At 33.1% G+C, this 20,739-nt stretch overlaps 2 protein-coding genes across 2 annotated transcripts; one reads left to right on the forward strand and one right to left on the reverse strand.

Moving 5' to 3' along the window:
- Nucleotides 1-308: 308 nt before the first annotated feature.
- LOC120768592 (protein hook) lies at nt 309-4,449 on the forward strand. Its single transcript, XM_040095353.1, has 12 exons — nt 309-463; nt 556-621; nt 674-1,098; nt 1,645-1,929; nt 1,989-2,240; nt 2,335-2,524; nt 2,600-2,721; nt 2,779-2,897; nt 3,485-3,537; nt 3,605-3,781; nt 3,832-3,934; nt 4,008-4,449. Exons 1-12 carry the CDS (start codon nt 385-387, stop codon nt 4,138-4,140), a joined length of 2,004 nt encoding a protein of 667 aa, XP_039951287.1. The 5' UTR covers nt 309-384; the 3' UTR covers nt 4,141-4,449.
- A 5,228-nt stretch (nt 4,450-9,677) lies between these two features.
- On the reverse strand, nt 9,678-20,475 carry LOC120769055 (hairy/enhancer-of-split related with YRPW motif-like protein). Its single transcript, XM_040095904.1, has 6 exons — nt 19,874-20,475; nt 12,881-13,183; nt 12,568-12,817; nt 12,300-12,468; nt 12,094-12,237; nt 9,678-12,019 (listed from the first exon to the last, which is right to left on the reverse strand). Exons 1-6 carry the CDS (start codon nt 19,920-19,922, stop codon nt 11,363-11,365), a joined length of 1,572 nt encoding a protein of 523 aa, XP_039951838.1. The 5' UTR covers nt 19,923-20,475; the 3' UTR covers nt 9,678-11,362.
- Nucleotides 20,476-20,739: the final 264 nt, after the last annotated feature.

Genomic DNA, 20,739 nt, shown 5'->3' on the forward strand with positions numbered 1-20,739 from the left:
GAAATTAAGCAGCGTCGAGCAAAGTGCGTTGTTAGTATACAGCTTTTGTTTGATCTCAACAATTTTTTGTTCTGCATTTGTAAAGAATGGAAATACTCCGAACGATCGGAATGAAAAAAGAAACACGTGTGTCATTTAGCCAAGGTAGTAGAAATCTATTGTGTAGTCAAGTTTCAAACCAGAAAGGTAGTGTCGATAATAGTTTCATAGTCAAGTTTCGAACCGTCTTAGATATTGTTGAATTTATTATCGATTTTTCTGATAATAAGTTGGTGATGTTGATTCTATCGATATTCTTGCAGCTGTTTCACAGGAAAACTTCTTTCTATTTTAATATCTTTTTTTGTTGCAATTTGTTTTGATAAATTTAGTGAAGAAAATATAATGGAAAGGGGTGATATGTGTCAAAGTTTAATTGAATGGTTTAAAACCCTCAATTTAACAGCTCCGCATTCCAATTTAGGTAAGACGAGTAATACTAAATAGAAAGTAATGTCAATTTCTAAACACAGATGATTTAAACATACATATACACATTTTTAATTATATTTTTAGAGGAACTATCGGATGGAGTAGCCCTCGCGCAGGCATTAAATCAATTTGCTCCGGACGTTTTCACTGGTCTGTAATTATTAAAATAAAGTATACAATATTATATTGACTGATATTTTAGGTTCGTGGTTATCGAAAATTAATTCGGGCATCAATTGGCGTTTAAAGATGAGTAATTTAAAAAAGGTTGTTGAAGGAGTGTATGATTATTATAGTGACGTATTAAGTTACTCACTTGCGGACTTTGCACGCCCCGATGCTCAGCGTATTGCTGAAAAATGTGATGCTGGTGAATTAGAGCGTCTGCTACAACTTATCCTTGGATGTGCTGTTAATTGTGGCGCAGGGCAAGATTATATTCGACAAATTATGTGTTTGGAAGAATCATTGCAAGCTAATATAATGCGTGCTTTACAAGATCTGGAGTCGACATGGCAGGGAGATTTCCCTTCGCGCACGTCGCAAAGCATAACAAATTTTGATAATAAAATTTTACAGGAAGAAAGAGACGCATTGGCTCAAAAATGTTTCGAAGCAGAAAAAAAGGTATATTCTTTTTTTAATAATTAACTAGAGAACAACCTCCTCGCTTTGCTTTGGCTAAGTTATATATTAAATATTCAATAGAGTCAAAATATATTTATGAATAAAAACAAAAACGTTATTTTCCGTGTTCGAACGACCCCGTGGATTACTTCCAATTTCAAAAATGATTGATGCTAATTTTCTTCGATTTGTTATTAAGCATAAGCATAAATATATTTTATCGATTTTTTCATTTTGTAACATATAAGTGATTTTATTTATTTTAGTTATTTCGCCACAAAACCGCCTTGTTCGGTAGAAACAATCAGAATATATGTATATAAAAATTATTGTACTCTTGCAGTAGCTATGTGTAGTTATTATTATTACATATATTTTTTTTAAAGTAATTATATATGCTTATGATATGAAATATAATTTTTGTATATATGAATTGAATTGATTTTTAACACAAAGAGATAAAAAGTATCATATGCTCGGCCTCAGATTCTAAGCTATCTCCCCACCGATTTTCAGCCAAATTTTAACACAAAATGTAACTTTTAGAATCTATTGCTGATAGAAGAAAAATCGAACATGCAACAAGAGCTTGCAAAACTGCAGCTTGAAATTCAGCATCTACAGTCTTCAAAATCTGAAATTGGAGACGATGGAGTTTCTATCGGGCCTGTGCAAGCAGGATCTGTACGCTATTCCGAACTTAGGCGACAACTCGACCGAATGAAAGAAGAACTCTTACAGTCAGATGCCACTAGAGAAGATTTAAAATTAAAAGTTCAACAGCAGGAAAAAGAAATGCAAACCATGCAACAGCGAATCGATGAACTTACCGTAAGTAATACTATTGAAATTTAAAAAAAAATTATATTTCCAATATTTTTTATATTTAGAAAAGTACTTCGGAATTAATGCAACTGAAAGATGAAGTTGACGTATTGAGAGAATCAAATGATAAATTAAAAGAATGTGAAATACAGTTAGACACTTACAAAAAACGTTTGGAAGAGTATAACGATTTAAAAAAGCATATTAAAATATTAGAAGAAAGAAGTGCTGACTATGTACAGCAAATAGTGCAATTCGAAGAAGATGCTAAAAAATCTGCAACACTTAAGGGACAAGTGGAACTTTTCAAAAATAAGGTTTGCTATATACTACATTAATTCTTAGTATATATATACATATATATGTATATGTACATATGTATAAGGAATATAAAACATTTCTTGGCTGCAGATTCAAGACCTGCATACACAACTTGATGGAGAAATGAGTAAAAATGTTAAATTAGAGTTTGATAATAAAAATCTTGAAAGCAATATTTGTGCATTGCAACGTGCCAAGGAAAGTTTACTTAAAGAGCGGGATAATCTTCGAGAAGCTTTAGACGAACTCAAATGTGGGCAACTCTCGACAAGTTCTGGAAGTAAGTAAAACTACAATTTAAAACTCCATTATAAATTACATTCATTCTTTTTTAATCACAAATTTATTATTCAAGGCCTGAATGGAAATACAATGTCTAAAGAACTACAACCTACCGCACTTGTAGAAAAGGTACACCGTTTGGAATTGGAAAATAAAGCTTTGCGTGAAGGTCAAGGTGGCCAAACGGCATTAACGGTAAGTAAACATATGCAGTATTCCAACCATTCAGCAATGAAAATATCTTGTATATAGCAACTTTTGGATGATGCAAATAAACGCAATGATAATTTACGCGAACAATTGAAGTTAGCCAATGAACGGATACTATCACTGTCGCATGCTTCACAGAGTGGAGATCCAAATCTCAAAGAGTAAGTTCTGTTTATACCCTCACAAGTCTTCTTTATATACATATTTATATCCTGGACAGGGCAATAAAGTTTGCATAACACAGAAGCAAACTTTGTAAACTTTTAAATATACACTTATATAAATAAGCATCTTGACAACCCATTCATTTATCCAAGTATGTCGGCCTCTCTGTATATACGCAAACTAGTCCTTCACTTTTCGAGATATCGATCTGAAATTCTGCACACGACCTTTTCTCTTTAGGAAGCTGCTCATTTGTCGATCTACGATCTACGAGCAAATAGTTTTGATCAATCGCTATTGTAACAGCTGTCATACAAACTAAACGATCAAAATCAAGCCTTGTATGGAGAACTTTTTTATTTGTCGAGCTATCTTCTTGAAATTTAGCACGGATTATTGTCCAAAGAAACCCTACAATCTCCGAACAAATGTTTCAGATCGGTCCTCTATAGGATATACATAGCTTCCATATAAACTGAAAGATGTAAATGAACTTCTTGTATGGAAACTCTTTTATTTGTGAGGGTATTATAGTTTCGAAGCAACCGAAGTTAATGATTTTTCTTGTTCTTATTTATATCAGGTTTGAATTTGGCAAGCAAATTAAGCAACTAATGGAACTAAATGAACAAAAAAGTAAAGTACAACACATTACTTTGCGAGTAATAATTTTGTTTTTAACAATTAAAAATCCTATTTTCAGCTTTACAATTAGAGGAATCAGTTTCTCAAAATGTGTCTTTGCAAAATAAGATAACACAGTTGGAAAATACACTCACCACTCGTGAACAAGATCTTTTGGCTTGTGATGCGAAATACAGAAAATGTGTGGATAAAGCAAAGGAAATAATAAAAAGTCTTGATCCACGACTTGCCAATGGTATGCTAATTTCGAGCTGATTGACTCAATAAAAAAATTCTTTTTTACAGTTATCGATGTAAATCTGCTTGAGCGGTCGCAGGATTCTGAAGAAGAACCAAAAGCAGGAATGAGTACGTTGGAGGAGCAATTAATGACAACGGCTTTCTACAGGTCTTTTGATATACTTACTTGTTTTATTTGTATTGGGTTTTGTTAACCTGTGTTTTGATGTTTTATTTTTCAGATTGGGCGTAAATGCACAACGTGATGCAATTGATGCTAAACTGGCTTTATTAATGGGACAGGGGCAGACGTTTTTAGCGCGTCAACGCCAGTCTGCGCCCCGAAAATCACTAACGACATTTAAGAACAAATAAAATTCCTTATAAATTTATTATATTTCTTCAAGATAGATAGGAATTATACTCCAATCATACAAGTAGGCAAGATATATGCATTAAATCATTTGAATAGTTAGTTGTGATTATTTAATATCATATCCGAAATGAGCGTATATTTTGCGAGCCTATTTTTTTGTATAATTATATTGGACATCATTAACGTAATTATTTATACAAAACTCCACAAGTTTTATACAAAGCAAACTTAAGATTTGCCAATAAGAAATAATTAAAATATTTCTTTTAATTCTTTGTACGCTGTTACCTTCATAAACATATTTAATTAATTCATTATTTCAATATTATTGGATGTATTAATTTTATTATACATTCACAAGTATTAAAAATATACATATATTAATATTAACTATATTTTTATTATTCATTTATATATATGCGCAAACTTTCACATCTTTCCGGGCTGTGCTTCAGACTTTCTGCGAGCGCATAGCGAAAGGACGTTTTATTTTTTATTTAACAATTGAAAATTTTGTTGCATAATTTGCGTCAAAGGTACGTAACCGCAGAGCAGTTAATAATATAATTAATAAATAAAAAAGAAAACTTCGCTTGTACCCTTCACAAACAAACAAGTTTTGCATACAAGAATTTGGGTTTTAATCGGTAATTTTTGATGGCACTTATGAGCTATAGGACAATAAGTACAATTTCGTCGGAGATTGTACCGTGGACAATATCCATGTTAAATTTCTTGAATAAATTTCGTCAGATAAAAATGTTTCACAAGGGAGTGATTTTGGCCAGTCAGTTTGTATGACAGCGGTTTAAAAAGGACGTGTGCAAAATTTTGTATCGAAACCAAGAAGCTAGTTTGTGTACGTACATACATACATATGTATATACAAATAGACAGAGAGGGGAGCATGGCCAAATCTGCTTCGGTTTAATCGCCAACAACAACAACTGATTTTATGATATTTCGCCCCAAGAAGTGCGATCATTCCTTGGAGCTGATCCTGTTAAATATAATATCTAAAATTCAAATTGCAAATTTTTACATTTTACGCAAAAGTTGGTGAAGAGCATAAAGAAACAAAAAGTGCGTTCACGAATCCTTACCTTGGGTGTAATAAACGAAGCATTATCTTGGGTTGCTACATGTTCTGTTATATAACACTGATAACTTACTTTCTTTCCACTAAACATAGTTACATATGCTGCTAACAGCGATCACAATGGAGCTTATTCCGCATTCAAAATCGACAATGATATAGCACACTTGAAAACGATAAATTTACGTTTTGCTTCTCGCAAGACATTTTTCACAATAATTAGTTGCAACGGCTAAGGCGAATTCGATTTGAATTGAGTCTGAATTCGTCTCGGCTAAAACTAAAGCTGAAACTTCATAATTCGCGAAAACGCATGCGTTACTTAAACGGATGGGTAGAATACACATAAGTTTCTATGATTTGTTATTTAAAGGAATTTACTTAACTAACATTGTTTTGATTTTTACACCATGCGGAGTACTTGATACTACAAATATTCCAAATAATTTAACTTCAGCAGTCTTTGAACTCTGCTTAATTTATCCGCAGCGTTCTAGCTTTACATGTATAGAAAGTTCTTATCGCGAAATTTTTAATGACGAATATATAATTAGGATATTTTAGCTTTAGCTTTTTAGATCTTTTATACCTGTTTTTTATTTTTGTCTGGCACTCGAATTTGACATTTTAATACACACACAGCCGTTTGAAACACAGATGATAATATTATCTCTCATCGGTATTAAAAATATTTTCATAATCAAATTATAATTATGTATTTAAACCATAGAATTAACACTTGATTTTTTTTTTAATTTTGTAATCCCCAAAATCATATCTAAAACTAATTTTTAATCCCAACGCCGTATTGAAAAATGTAATCCCAAATATGGTATTGGAAAAAAATTTAATCTCGAAAACCGAATTAAAAATTTATTTTTTAATCTCAAATACCAGATTGAAAAATAAAATTACAAATAAAATAAAAAAATATTCCCAAGCATATAATTCCAAATTAAAAAAGAATTTTTTTTAGAATTAAAATTTTTTGAGTTGGCATACTATTATTTTGAACTAGAGTTTGCACTGGCCCATCATCTCCGAAACTTTAGAGCACTGGTCAGCAAGCTTACAAATTCAAACGTTTTATATTCTATAAATTTCAAATTCTGATTTAGGGGTTAAAAATATAATTTTTAATATTAAATTAAAAACTAAAAATTTCAAAATTAAATTTTTTTATTCAAAATATATTTTTAAATTTTTAATTCAAAATTCACAAGACTAAAAATTTAATATTTTATGTTTAACCCAAGATGTTAGAATCATAATAATATTATAAATGCGAATGTAAGTTTGTTTGTTACGCTTTCACGCAAAAACTACTTAACCGATCATCATGAAACTTTGTACATATCGTCACCTAAAATGCAAAATAACGTATCATCAAAAAATTCGAAATTGAGTGTCTTATTGATTATGATTCACTACTTTAAATTGCATTCATAATATTACATATGTCCAACTTTTTCAGGTTCTGCCCTCAGATATAAACCATTTTTAACCAATATTAAAATTTTTCTTCACTCATGTTCCATTTTATTTCGTTTTTCATTCATGCCACTGTAAAATTCCGAAAATGTTGTTACGTTATTTTGCATTTCAGGTGACGATATACTCCTGAAGGTATTAGAAGTAAAATAGGGTACTTTATATTAAAAAAAATTTTAAAAAAGATAAAAAAAATTTCTGGTCAAAAAATCGTGTGTATTAAATCATCACGCTTATAGTCGACAGTTGAAAAACTCCGCCTGAAAACGAATATGAGAGTGCATCTTCATAATGACGTGGATTCAGGACTTTGCGCAGAAATGTTGAAAATTGGTGATGGTTGTTTAGATGTTGACGTTGAAGGCTATATATTACTGTCAAGAGAATTTTTTAATTTAGTAGAAAGTGATGTGGATATCATTGCTAATGTTTTTCCGGAATTGCAACAAAATTTGTGTAGTGATCAGTGGTTGTGTGCATGAGCAATATTAGCACCAAGAAATGAAATTGTTAATAGGATCAACACAGACATTTTAAACGGGGTTCAAGGAGAAATGAAGGCATATTTGTCAATTTATACAATTATAGATACGGAAATAAGTACTTCATATCCTGTGGAGTTTTTAAATTCCCTTGAACTATCGAGTGTACCGTCACATAAACTTCAATTGAAACTAAATGTACCAGTAATGCTTATGCGAAATCTAGATGCTCCTCGGCTATGTAATGGAACAAAGTTTCGGATAACAAAATTGGGACAGAATATACATATGTACTTGGTGCTACTTTTTTAACAGGTGCCGGTAAGGGAAATAGTGATATAATACCTCGGATACCAATTATTCCCACTGACCTTCTATTCCAATTTAAAAGGGTTCAGTTTCCCGGCAAGCTTAGCTTTGCTGTTACTATAAACAAGGCACAAGGACAAACATTACAGGTAGCAGGAGTGCATTTAGAAAACCCATGCTTCTCTCATGGTCAACTTTATGTAGCCTGTTCACGTGTGCCTAATGCCCAGAATTTACACATATTTGCACACGAATGGAAAAATTAAAACATTATCTACAAAAATATCCTAGATTAATACTTTGTATTTTATTTTTTTAAATTGTTAGAATTCAGAATTATTTATTTTTGTTACGGTGAAATATTTTTCAACATTTGTTGTTGCATTTCAAAACGAATATTTTAAGGTGTTGAAACTTCATTGTCTGTAGTAATTTTTAAAAATTGTTGATCTCAGCCAAGCAATAAAATTTAGTTATCATTTGGACTCATTTCTATTATTATACCCTTACTCTTTATCTCTCATACTTATTTAATGGCTCCACTGCGGGCGAAGCCGCGGGTAAGAAGCTAGTAATTGATAATCTAATTTTTAATACAATTTTTTTTTATTAAAAAATTTACAATCCTGATTTAAAAAATTAAAAGATGACGAAACAAGTAAAACCCGTCCAAAATACAAGGTAACAGCCTAAAAACTTTTGATTTCTTTTCACAAAGCCAATGCTACCTTCCAATTTTCACGTTTATCCCTTTTAGAAGCCGCTTTTCAACATTACTATTGCAACAATTTTGTTTATAATTTTTTGGACAAATATGATTTATTTTATTTATATTACATACATTCAATTTTATATCTTATACACATACATATGTTTATGCTAGTATGCCGCAACTAAAGTTGTGTATATGTATTTGTATGACTATATCTATTTTATGTACTAGTCTCTTTGGCACTGGTACGTTTATATGTAAATACAAATCTAAATAGTCTAGCTTGTTAATAACATATTTGTAAACAAACCCTTTATTCATATATGTCTTTGTATTTTGTAAGTATCTTTATCTTTCAGATATCAATACTACACACATATAATACATAGCTGCTAAACTTAAAATTAATAAAAAAAACAGCAAGTGATTTCAATTAATCTATACATATGTACATATAGTATATTTATACATACATATATGATTAGAAAGTTTTTTGAAAAAAATATTTAACATAAAGCGACAGTCATTTACAGTTAGATTGTTATAATTATAAATTATGCCAATACATGTTCATATGTATGTACATGTAACTATAAATCAGATAACGTATTCTTTGGTGATTTTTAACAAAAAATTGCTTATTCATAATAATTAATCATATACAATAATATAACACATTTATAATTTAATTAATACTCATATGTACATACAATTTATATATATTTATGTTTTTTATTTTTAATTCTAAACATAGTCTACAGTGAGTCACAAAAGATTACAGCTACAATTCACAAATTATATCCATTTACCAAATCGGACCTAAGCCATAACATAACCAGAAATATACATAAAAAATTTCTTTATACAAATTTTTCTCAACTTATTCAAATAGATATTAGTTTTGCTCTGTTATTATATATATATATATTATTGCCAGTTATCATAGATTATCTGATCTTGATGGTCCTGTACACTCGTGGCCACGCAAACCTTACCACTCAAGTATTGTGCATATTTGTCTACATTTTATAGCGGTACTTTTTGCGATATAGAAATTTCTTATTTAGAAATAAGTTAATGACATGTTAATAATCAAAAATATTAAAAATTAAAAACAAAACACATTCAGCTTTAGATAAATGAATTGAAAGATAGTGAGCTTTACAAAATGAGCTCGAAATGTAAGAGATTGACATGCGATGAAAAAATAATATTTCTCATTTTTTTAATTTAATTTCATTTACACTATATTTGAAATTAATTTTGTATTTAATAGGTGTGATACTTTAAAAACAATAAAATCGGCCGCTTTTGTATAAGCACAGAAAAGCTAAACTTAACTTTTGTGTTTTACTCATTAAACGTAATAAATTAAAAAGCTATAATTATAATTAGATAATATATGTAATTTAGTTCACTTATGCTTACTTAAAAAAAAAATTGAAGAAAATCCCGAACGAACGAAAAAGTCCGAAAAAAATTTAAGAAAGTAAAGTGGTAAGGTTTGCGTGGCCACGAGTGTAGTTGATAGCTAATGAAAGCAAAGGAAATGAATCAGTTAACTTGATTCGAACGAAATGATGACATCCGATTAAATAAAGCTTTTAGATTAAGTACGAATTTCTGTTCACATTTGCGGTGATTAAGAGATTACAATGCAAAAAAAAATGCAAGAAAAGTGGAACTACACATTTTTTTCATTTGATCGCATAATTGGCATAATTTTAAGAAGATCAGGTTATACAAAAATGCAATATTCAACAAATGATGAAGTGCTAAGTTCGTGTTAACCCAACTGTTTATACTCTCGCAATTTTCAGGGATCAAAAGCGAAGAAATACCTTCTGTTATTGCTTGTTAAATTGAATATTTTCGGCAAAAATGAGGAAGGAGTCAATTAGAGAAATGGATATCAATATATTGGGAATAAGGGTATTTAATCATGGTCTATGCCGATTTCATTCATATGAAGGGCTAAGCCACATTCTGTTTAAGAAAACATATACATTTCATTGAAATGTCACATACGAGTATATTGACCAACATAAATGGTTTTAAGTCAGCTAGAAAGAAATCACTATATTTGTATTGTATTGGGGTCTGGACTGACTGCATTAACTTTGAACATGACTCAAGTATACTGTGGAATATGTTTTCTTGCAATTTTATGAAGATAACTCACAACATACTGACAGACATAGTCGGCATTAAGTCTGCAGGAATAACAGAAATCAATATAAGTATGTAGTACATATCTTGGACCATTTTACATGATTTTACTCATAATTTTGCTAAGTCATCTTACTAATAGATCGATACATTTGGTATAAAGGCAACCGGAAGTTTGAAGTTTTTATATTAGGTAACGGCTGTTTTCTTTTTAGATGTGTGGTTTTCGATGAGGCAATATCTTTTTCGGAGTTGGTCTTTTTGACAGGTGGTACTTGATTTGTACACAGTTTGGTCTGCTGTTTAATTATGAACAGACTGGATAACGTGCAGCCTCAGAGACTTCGCCAAATGAGGACCGAAAAATATCGCTGCTGTAAAGCAGAGTATCGGAGAAGACCGGAATGAACGCCATTATTGTGATTTTTCGTGCTTGAATTGGAGGATATTGATGTGGACGACCATTGGTCCCAACAAGGCGACGCTACATGCCACACAGCCAACGAAACAATCAAAGGGACAAGAGGCATATTAAAATTTCGCATGAAGAAAATAATTAGTGATGTAATTTCACTCGAACTGATTGTGTTTTGTGCATACTAATCTCTAACCTTTCGAGTTGTTTAATAAGTATGTTATACTTTAAAAAATATAGCAATAAAAAGAATATAATATTATCCAAACGAATTCCTGGGAAAGATGCTGCCTTACCATTTTCATGTAATGCACAGCGCTGATTAACTTTTGTGATAAGAATGTAGCAATATATGCAATTAATAATATATAAGACTGTTCGAAACGTCTTTAAATAATTAACAAAAACGTATTTGTTTATAATTTACACATGTCCCTAACTTCAAATATATGAAGATGCTTATATATAAGAAATCTTTGGTATTTACAATGTCACGCGCTTGAAGCTTTGAATTCTGCATTTGAAGTAATCTTCATATTTGCACTGCTCACCATGGCCTCCACATATTTTCATCCTGCGGCTGTTGCTCTTGCCTTGCTAGAGCTTCATTGGGCCGCAGTAGATGCAACTGGTGTTGGGCGGCTGCTGCTGCTGCAGCTGCAATATTTGCCGAAAGAGGATTGCTAACCATGTTCAATTGTGCTGCTTCTACTGTCGATATTGCACTAGCATCTAAGCGGGCTAGCTGATGTTGCTGTTGTGTGGCATTCTTCTGCGAATCGGTTGATGTCATAGAGCTCACAGAGGTTGAAGCAACAGAAGTTGCATTAGAGAGCACAGAAGCAGGACGTTCCATATTGATGTTACTAATCACTGGCGATGCTGTACTAGCAGCCGGCATACCATTTTCTTTTGCAGCCATAGTAGTAGCTGCATAGGCAGCAGCGGCATGTGCGGCCTCTAAAGCACCGGGTAGAGATCCATATGTGCTAAGTTTGCCGGCAATTTGAGCTGACAATGGAGGCACGTGATTCATTTCGATCAGCCGTTCGAAGTCTGTGCGAGTGGTAATTGCATCCATGACAGGATGGGTATTTAGACCCAAGGCTGCTGCTAATTGAACATAGTGTGGAGGAAGTACAAGGATCCCTGTTGGGTCATTTACTTTAAGATGTTTGTATGTGTCCAAAACATTTGAACACAGCTAGGTAAATAAAGGTATAGATATTTAATTTATTAAGGTTTTTGGATCGGATAATTTATTAGACGCTTTCTCACTTTACTGCGTTCTTCAAAGTTCTGCACAGCATTGATATCGATTACATTCGGTATATCGCCAGCAGAAATCATTGGCCGCATACTTGCATCACTTCTACTTGATCCTGCACTACCCTGAGGACCATCGGGATTATTGTTCTCATCCTGTGCAGAAAAATAATTCGAAAGTTATTGCATGTGACCTTAAAAATATCGCATAGAATTACTTGTGAACCTAGGCGCTCCGAACAGGGTGAATTTGTGGAATGTGCTACGGGCGTCCCAGTAGGACTAACAAAATTTGCTTTGGATGTTAAAACATTCGAGGCGGCTTTACTGAAATCTAATGGGTTTGAGTCTTGGCTGCTATAGTCCAACGAGTTATCGTCCGGTTGACTGAAAAAAGTAAAAAAGTAATGCTTTAATATGACAGTTTTAGGAGAGACTACAAATCGTCTTAATAAGATAAATGTTATAAAAGAATGCTAAACTTACGGTTTCTTTGGCGCAGTGTTGATATCGTAACAACTGCTGGATGGACTGTCGGCATATGTCGCTGTGGAATGTGGGCATATCTCAATGTCAATTTCAGCAATACATTGGTCCAAATGTCGTAAAAGCCGTGCTTTTGACCCCGGTTCCGACAGCGAAGGAATATTTCCCAAAGGTGGAGGTTCGGGCGTAGCCAAGTAACGTGCAACCTCTCTAGCGCAGTCCGTATATCCGGCTCTGTATTTATTAATGGCTACAAAGGTATACAATTGAAAAATAAAAGCATGAAAATATAAAATAAGAGCATTTTGCTTACTTGTGTCATCGAGATTTCGGTGCCGTTGAAAGTGTCTCACTGTTAATTCGAGTATATCAGCTTTTTCCAATTTCGTGTGTTTGGTTTGTCCATCTGTGGTTTTTGACTGATTCTTTGTCGATTCCAAAATCAGTGCCTTTAGTATGGCCAAACTTTGATTGATACGTGCACGTCGTCGCTTTTCCATAAGTGGCTTGTTTGTTCGTTTCGTAATGTCCTGAGATGATGTTACATTTTGTGATGATGTGACTAGACCTATTGATTTTACTGCACCTGTAGATGCTGACGCAGAAAATCCTGTTCCTGAAATTAACAATTAAAAGTAGTGTTAAAAAAGTATTCATAAAAAATGCGTATTGAGCAAATTTATTAAACCTCTTCACACACAAATCGATGTTCGAATGGTATAAAATCTATCTTTCCTATCCAGTAGTAAGGTTTCACTGTATCCTTTTTTTATGAGAGGTCTCTACAAAATTATATGCGATAACATGAATAGACGGAAGAAAATGTATATACATATACATATATACATATGTACATCTTTATATATAAAAATTATGTGTCACGTCGTTTGTCCGCGATGGACACCTAAACTACTGAACCGATTTGAGAAAAATTTAGCACACTGTGTCCAGTTCGAATAAACTTAGAAGATAGGATAGTAAAAATAATTCATAAATAATAAAATAAAATACAGTGAAGGCTCTATGAAATGAACGCTCTATTAATTGGATATCTCCATTAACCATACACATTGGTCGGTCCCACAATTAGTTGATGCTTATTAAGTACAATCTATTGTATTAAGCGAACAACTCTATTAACTGGAAAGAGGGGCTGGTAACCAGACATTGAGAAAGCAGCCTTAAATTCGTTATTTCGTTACTCAAATGCTTTCGCCTTTATTCGTAAATAAATTTTTCACTGTATTATTAATTTAATATATGAATAATAGTGTAAAATGTATAGCACAGCAACGCGTGGCCGGATCCACTAGTATGTATATATTTTCTAATTATCCTCAGAAATTCTTATAAGCATATTTAATAAAAGAAACTAATAGTCCTGCTTCCTGCTGCTGCATATTCAAGATCTCTGCCCAAAACCAATAAATAAACTAAATTCCATTGAAAGTTAATTTAATATTCCCGCATGCAAAGAAGACGTTGAACCAGACGTCATCATATGTCGTATTTCTTGGCTTCTGAAAGAAAGTGTCTCTTCGGTAAAAGAACGTATGCAAAATTTCAGATCGTTATCTCAAAAAACGAAGGACTAGCTCGTATATATACAGACAAACAGACGGATAGACCCACATGGCGAAATCGACCCAGCTCGTCATTCAGCTGATCATTTAGATATATGTACTATATATTGTATAGGTATACCGACGTTTCCTTAGATTAGGTTCGTCACTTCAATAAATGGTGGTTGCTTGACCCATACACCCTTTGGCTACAACACAAAAAATCTTACGTGCTGGGAAATTTTACTATCATTTTCGGTTTCAGAAATCCAAAATTAACAAGAAGCAGCCTCTAACATCAAAGCCACTAAATTTTTTACTGTTGCAACATGTTGCTACAGAGTATAATAGTTTTGTTCACTTAAAGGTTGTATGTATCACCTAAAACTAATCGATCGATCGATAGCGTTATACACATTGTAACAAAAAAGCATCCGGAAAATGTAATTGAATTATATCTCAGATTTACAATGGATAAAAATATCGAACAAGAATTTGTCTCAAATTTTGTATTTCTAACCAAATATTGTGTGCGGAATCGTCGCGATTGCTTAGGGTGATGCAGTTTTATCAAAGACACATGCCTACGAGTGGTACAAAGCCTTCAAAGGCAGTCAACTTCCTCTTACTCGAATCCTCCCGATGAAGCTGGATAAAAATCCAAACGGAGTACCGTAAACAGGTCTCTTTGGACTTGCTTGATTGTGTGAATTCCCAACCCACATTCATGAAAAGCATCAGAACTTCCGATGAAACATGGGTTTATGAGTTTTGACATGCAAACGAGTCAACAATAATTGAAATGGAACCCGCTTTCAGTCGATGGAAGAGATAAAAAAAATCACTTAAGGAGCTGAAGGTCATCACAAAAAATGCTTATGGAAAGTGTTTCTAAGACTGGAATAATCGTTGGCATACTTGTATTACATCTGGTCGGGATTACTTAGAAGGTGACAAAAAAAAATATTGATGAATAATTAAATATTTTGCCTTTTATTTACAATTTCCGGGTACATTTTTGTCACACTGTATGTATATATAAATGATCATGATGATGAGACGAGTTGAAATCCGGGTGACTGGCTGCCTGTCTATCCATCCTTGCAAGCTGTAACTTCAGTAAAAATTGAGATATCGTAATGAAACTTCATATATATATTAGTTTATTTAAAAAAGTATGGACGAGTTCTTAGATGGGCGTAATCGGATCACCGCCATGCCCACAAAACGCCATTAAAGTAAAAACTTAAGATATTGAACTATAATTCGGCACAGAGGATCGCAGTAGTAAGGGGCACCAGTGGTATAAATATTTAAAAAAAAATTGGGCGTGTGAATCTAATACGTTTAATGTACATATCTCTCAAATCGTTTAAGCAAAAATTACCAAATACGCTAAGATAATTCTTATAAGAACTCTTATCGATAGTGTGCAATCCTCTAGGTGCCGAATATTCGGACGCCAGTACTTATAGTTGACTTTTGACAGAAAATATCGGTCAATATGTGAGATATATAATTGAAATTCAGAGAAAATTATTCATTACATACCTAATATAAAGATTTTCGAACTTTCGGGTGACTTTATACCAAAATATATCGGCCCGCTAATGCATATTAGCGCTGTCGTCTGTCAGGGCAATTAGTTACAATTGAGAGAGCGTGTTTTACTCATAACAGTGTATCTTTGGGCCTAAAATGGATAAAATTGGGTGTAAAGTTGACCTAACCTCTATATAACCAATATAACGTTTTTTGAATACCCGTTTGACTTTATTCCATGTGATTGGTGATTGTAGGTGAGGAGCCTTTTAATTGCGTGTAGTATTGCCATAAAAATAGATAAAATCGGGTCAATGCCATCTTCTGTAGACCTAATATAAGATCTTCAAACTTTCGTCAAAATTAACTGAACGTAGAATATTAGATATATTATATTTGAACGTTAAAAATATGTGAAATTGGTTTACGAATAACCCAAATTCACATATAGTGCTACATATAATTATTTTCGTCACTCTAACAAACCTTATGCCAAATATGGTGGTCAGTGTATGAGTTATATGCATATGTATAAATATATGTTATATATGTAATTGCTTAGATTCCGATCCTCTGGTTGACGCTTTGCACCCTAAGGTATTTCCATGGCTTTGGTCCTGGCAAGTTATAGGAGTGTGATATGTTTGATTATACCCAAACATTGTCCTTCCTTACTTGTTTAAAATTATGATACCAACACCACAAAAGAAGAATGGATCTTGAGATCAAATCTTCTTCAGATTCTATAATATAAAGAATCAAAGACCGCTAAGTTATTACGAACTACACTAAATGAATTATGAGATTAGATTTAATAAAGATAGAGAATGTATATCATGTATTGGAGTGAAAGAGAAAAAGAGTTAACATTTTTCCAATCTTTCTCATAATATCCACAATTATTTGAAAAAGCTCAAATAGAGAAATACATTTATTATTGCCGTCGCGGTTAATAAAGGTTAGTAAATTAGTTAGTAGTACTACTCAATGAGTTTAATTTTACTCTTTAAAATAACTCAAACATTTAATATTTGATAAAATGTTTAAATACCTGAAAAGTCTTCTTAAACGGAAACGGCATGACGGTAAGTTACAGAATTAAAATTTTTGCATAAGGTTGACACAATTAGCAAGATTTTGAACACTTCTATTCATCTTTGTAACATTAGAATTATTCTCCAAAACAACTATATAATCTCTTGATTGATCTGAAATTTTTTGGTCTATGTTCTACAAATACTGTTGTGAGTAAGTGAAAATGAAGGTAATTCGTGAACAACAGGTAAACGATTACTTATAATTAGACCGAACTATAAAACTTTCGCAACCGACGTAAATTAACGTAATTTTCTGAGTAAGACACTCTACAAAAAGTAACGATTATTCGATATTTTTCAAGTTTCCGACATATCCGAACTCTGCTAACAATTATGTCACCTGATGACAGAGTTATCTAATATTGATTATTTGAACATAACTCGACATTACTAGTAAGCATTTCCAGAACAGAAGATACTGGTATTCCATTACTAACACTTCTAATTCTAATAAGAAATTAAATCTTGAAAGGATGTAATATATTAGTTTTATTGTTTCTCATGCTTCAAAAATTCTCGCTTAAACTTTTTGCCACAAGTCATAAAAAATAAATTCTTCCAAAGTAGGACCTCAACATACTTTATTTTAAACTCGATTTTAAGATCTATTAGTTGGATGTTTAATTGTGAGTCTGATTGTGAGTTTCGTTTTTATACTCTCGCAACAAAGTTGCTAAGGAGAGCATTATAGTTTTGTTCACATAACGGTTGTTTGTAGGTCCTAAAACTAAAAGAGTCAGATATAGGGTTATATATACCAAAGTGATCAGGGTGACGTGTTGAATTGAAATCCGGATGTCTGTCTGTCCGTCCGTCCGTGCAAGCTGTAACTTGAGTAAAAATTGAGATATCATGATGAAACTTGGTACACGTATTTCTTGGCTCCATAAGAAGATTAAGTTCGAAGATGGCCAAATCGGCTAACTGCCACGCCCACAAAATGGCGAAAACCGAAAACCTATAAAGTGTCCTAACTAAGCCATAAATAAAGATATTAAAGTGAAATTTGGTACAAAGGATCGCATTAGGGAGGGGCATATTTGGACGTAATTTTTTTGGAAAAGTGAGCGTGGCCCCGCCCCTACTAAGTTTTTTGTACATATCTCGGAAACTACTATACCTATGTCAACCAAACTCTGTAGAGTCGTTCAAAAATGGAAGAAATCGGATAATAACCACGCCCACCTCCCATACAAAGGTTATGTTGAAAATCACTAAAAGTGCTTAACCGACTAACAAAAAACGTCAGAAAAACTAAATTTTAGGGAAAAATGGCAGAAGGAAGCTGCACCCAGGCTTTTTTTAATTTAAAATGGGCGTGGCGTCGCCCACTTATGGACCAAAAACCATATCTCAGGAACTACTCCACCGATTTCAATGAAATTCGGTATATAATATTTTCTTAACACCCTGATGACATGTACGAAATATGGGTGAAATCGGTTCACATCACGCCTTCTTCCAATATAACGCTATTTTGAATTCCATCTGATGCCTTCTCTGTATAATACATACATTAGGAACCAATGATGATAGCGGAATAAAACTTTACACAAATACGGTATTTGAAAAATATGTAAATGACGGATAATGAAATCTCGATTATCACTTTATCATGCGAGTATAAAATGTTCGGTGACACCCGAACTTAACTCTTCCTTACTTGTTTTTTTTTTGTTTTTTAGAAATGCTGAACGATAAATCATACTGATATGGTGTATATTATACTTATATAAGACAACAAAAGTACTGAGTGAGGACCAAAAGAGCCATTGTTTTAGGTTACGGTGGCAGATAACATAATTTTAGTAGCTTTCCGTAAGAAATTCCTTACTATATCAAATTAAGAGGGATAGTTAACTTATACTTTAAGAAAGCAGGTAAAAAGTCAAAGCCACATTGATTGCTAAATCAATCCCGATTTTTTCGTATTTCGACAGGACATACCTTTTTTTGTTAGGGGGTAATTTTTGTTTAGAGATAATTTTGCTTAGAAGCCCCAAAAATCGTCATTTTAAGGCTGTCACACCAGGTGTTCCTCATAATCTCTACCTATTTTCATATTCTTTTAAATAAATATGTTAAATATTGTTTTTATTGAAGAGTATATTATACGAATGTCACAGTCTTAAGGTTTACAAAATTTGGACAAATTTTTAAATTATTTATTCAAGAAATAAATTAAATTGAAAAATGCACCCCAATAATAATATTAGCATTTATGACCACAATCCGACCTACTATACATACTATGTTACAAGTTTTCATACTACCTATGGAATGATTTGGGCGAAGTTTTCGTACGATCAACGATGTTAGTATGCGTTTTCGTCATACCGAAGATGAACAAACCCATTTACATTGTACATATTGAAAGGAGTTTGTGATCAGCTTGAATCGGTCTGAGTGGTACCCCAAAAAAAAAACAAAAATAAGAAAACACATTAGCCGCGGCAGCATAGAAGTTAAAATGCATTGAGAGGTGCATTTCTCACGGCATATCTGTATAAAAAGATCTTTATCTTGTTTTTGGACGGTTTGTATGGCTATATGCTATAGTAGTCCGATCTAAGCAATTTCTTCTTCTCTTTGATAATCCTTGCTAATTTCGTGAAGATATCTCGTCAAATAAAAAAGTTTTCCATTCAAGGACTGGATTTTGATAGATAGCAGCTATAGTTCTAGTGGTCCGATATTGGCGGTTTAAACAAATGAGCAGCGTTTTGAGAAGCAAAATACTTGTGAAAATTTTCTGATTGATATCTCAAAAAATTGAGGCACTAGTTGACATACTATATATACAAATAGACGGACATGGCTAAATCGACTGTTACAAAATTCGTAACCAACTTAATATACCCTGTTCTGGGTATAAAGAGTGGTCTAAATTATATTCAATCTAAGAATGTAACACACTTATGTAGTTAGGACACAGAAATATGTATGTGAAAATGTAATATTTTTGAAGTCTTATGCCATAATTTTAACGAGTACAATAAACCAATTATAATCAATGAGATCATTATCATTATCATTATCGTTATCAATCACTGCAATTTTGTGTTTAGAAAATCATAATCACATAAATTGTTAAACTCTTATTACCAGTTGTTGTTTTACTTTTAGCATAATCCTTGTCGCGTTTTGCTGTCATATTGTCATGTTTGCCGAAAAGCCCCGCGTATCCGTAACTAAACAAAGAAACGAAATGTTGCAGATGCGTCCACGGTACACATGATCACCACACTGTTAAGAATCCACTTAGTCCATTAGCAAACAAGGCAAGTGGCTATCAAAGACAACGTCACTTTGCCTTTGCCGTCTTAAGTTTGTGCGGAAATAGCAATGTCACAATCCGAGTACTCTACAAGTGCGTATGCATTGTAGGCGAACAACCGTCGCAAGTTGAACACAACGAAATTGAAAGCGCGCTGACTCGTGTGTTTTAAACAAACTTGTAGGCTACAATTAAATACTACCACCCGCACAACTGCACCATACCCGGCATTGAGGCCAGACACAAACGGCAATTACGTCTGTAGTCACACTAGCACTGTGTCAGCGACGGTGCCGACGATAACGTGGATGTGTTAAATTGCTTTAAGCACAATGCGTTCAAATGGAATGTTTCGCTAAACGATGTTAACCACGAAAAATAAGCAAATTCGAACGAAACGAAAACGTATCGAAGCGTCCACACGCCAAGACGTCGCACGACGAACTAACAGAATTTAAATCAAAACTGAATCATTATCCTTGGTGCTTTTCTAAATATCCTGGCCGCGCCGACGACTGCGACGACCATGCGCCACATACAAACATACGACTATTCATGTGAACGTATATACATACTATACATATGAATGTGTATGCATGTGTGTCGAAGCGAATCACAACAGTGGCATGCTATGCCGCATGTCGCATACCGAGTCGACTCGAGTTCAGTTCAGTTCAGTTGAGTTGAGCTGAGC

Source organism: Bactrocera tryoni, chromosome 2 (assembly GCF_016617805.1).
Source record: "Bactrocera tryoni isolate S06 chromosome 2, CSIRO_BtryS06_freeze2, whole genome shotgun sequence".
Lineage (NCBI taxonomy): Eukaryota > Metazoa > Arthropoda > Insecta > Diptera > Tephritidae > Bactrocera > Bactrocera tryoni.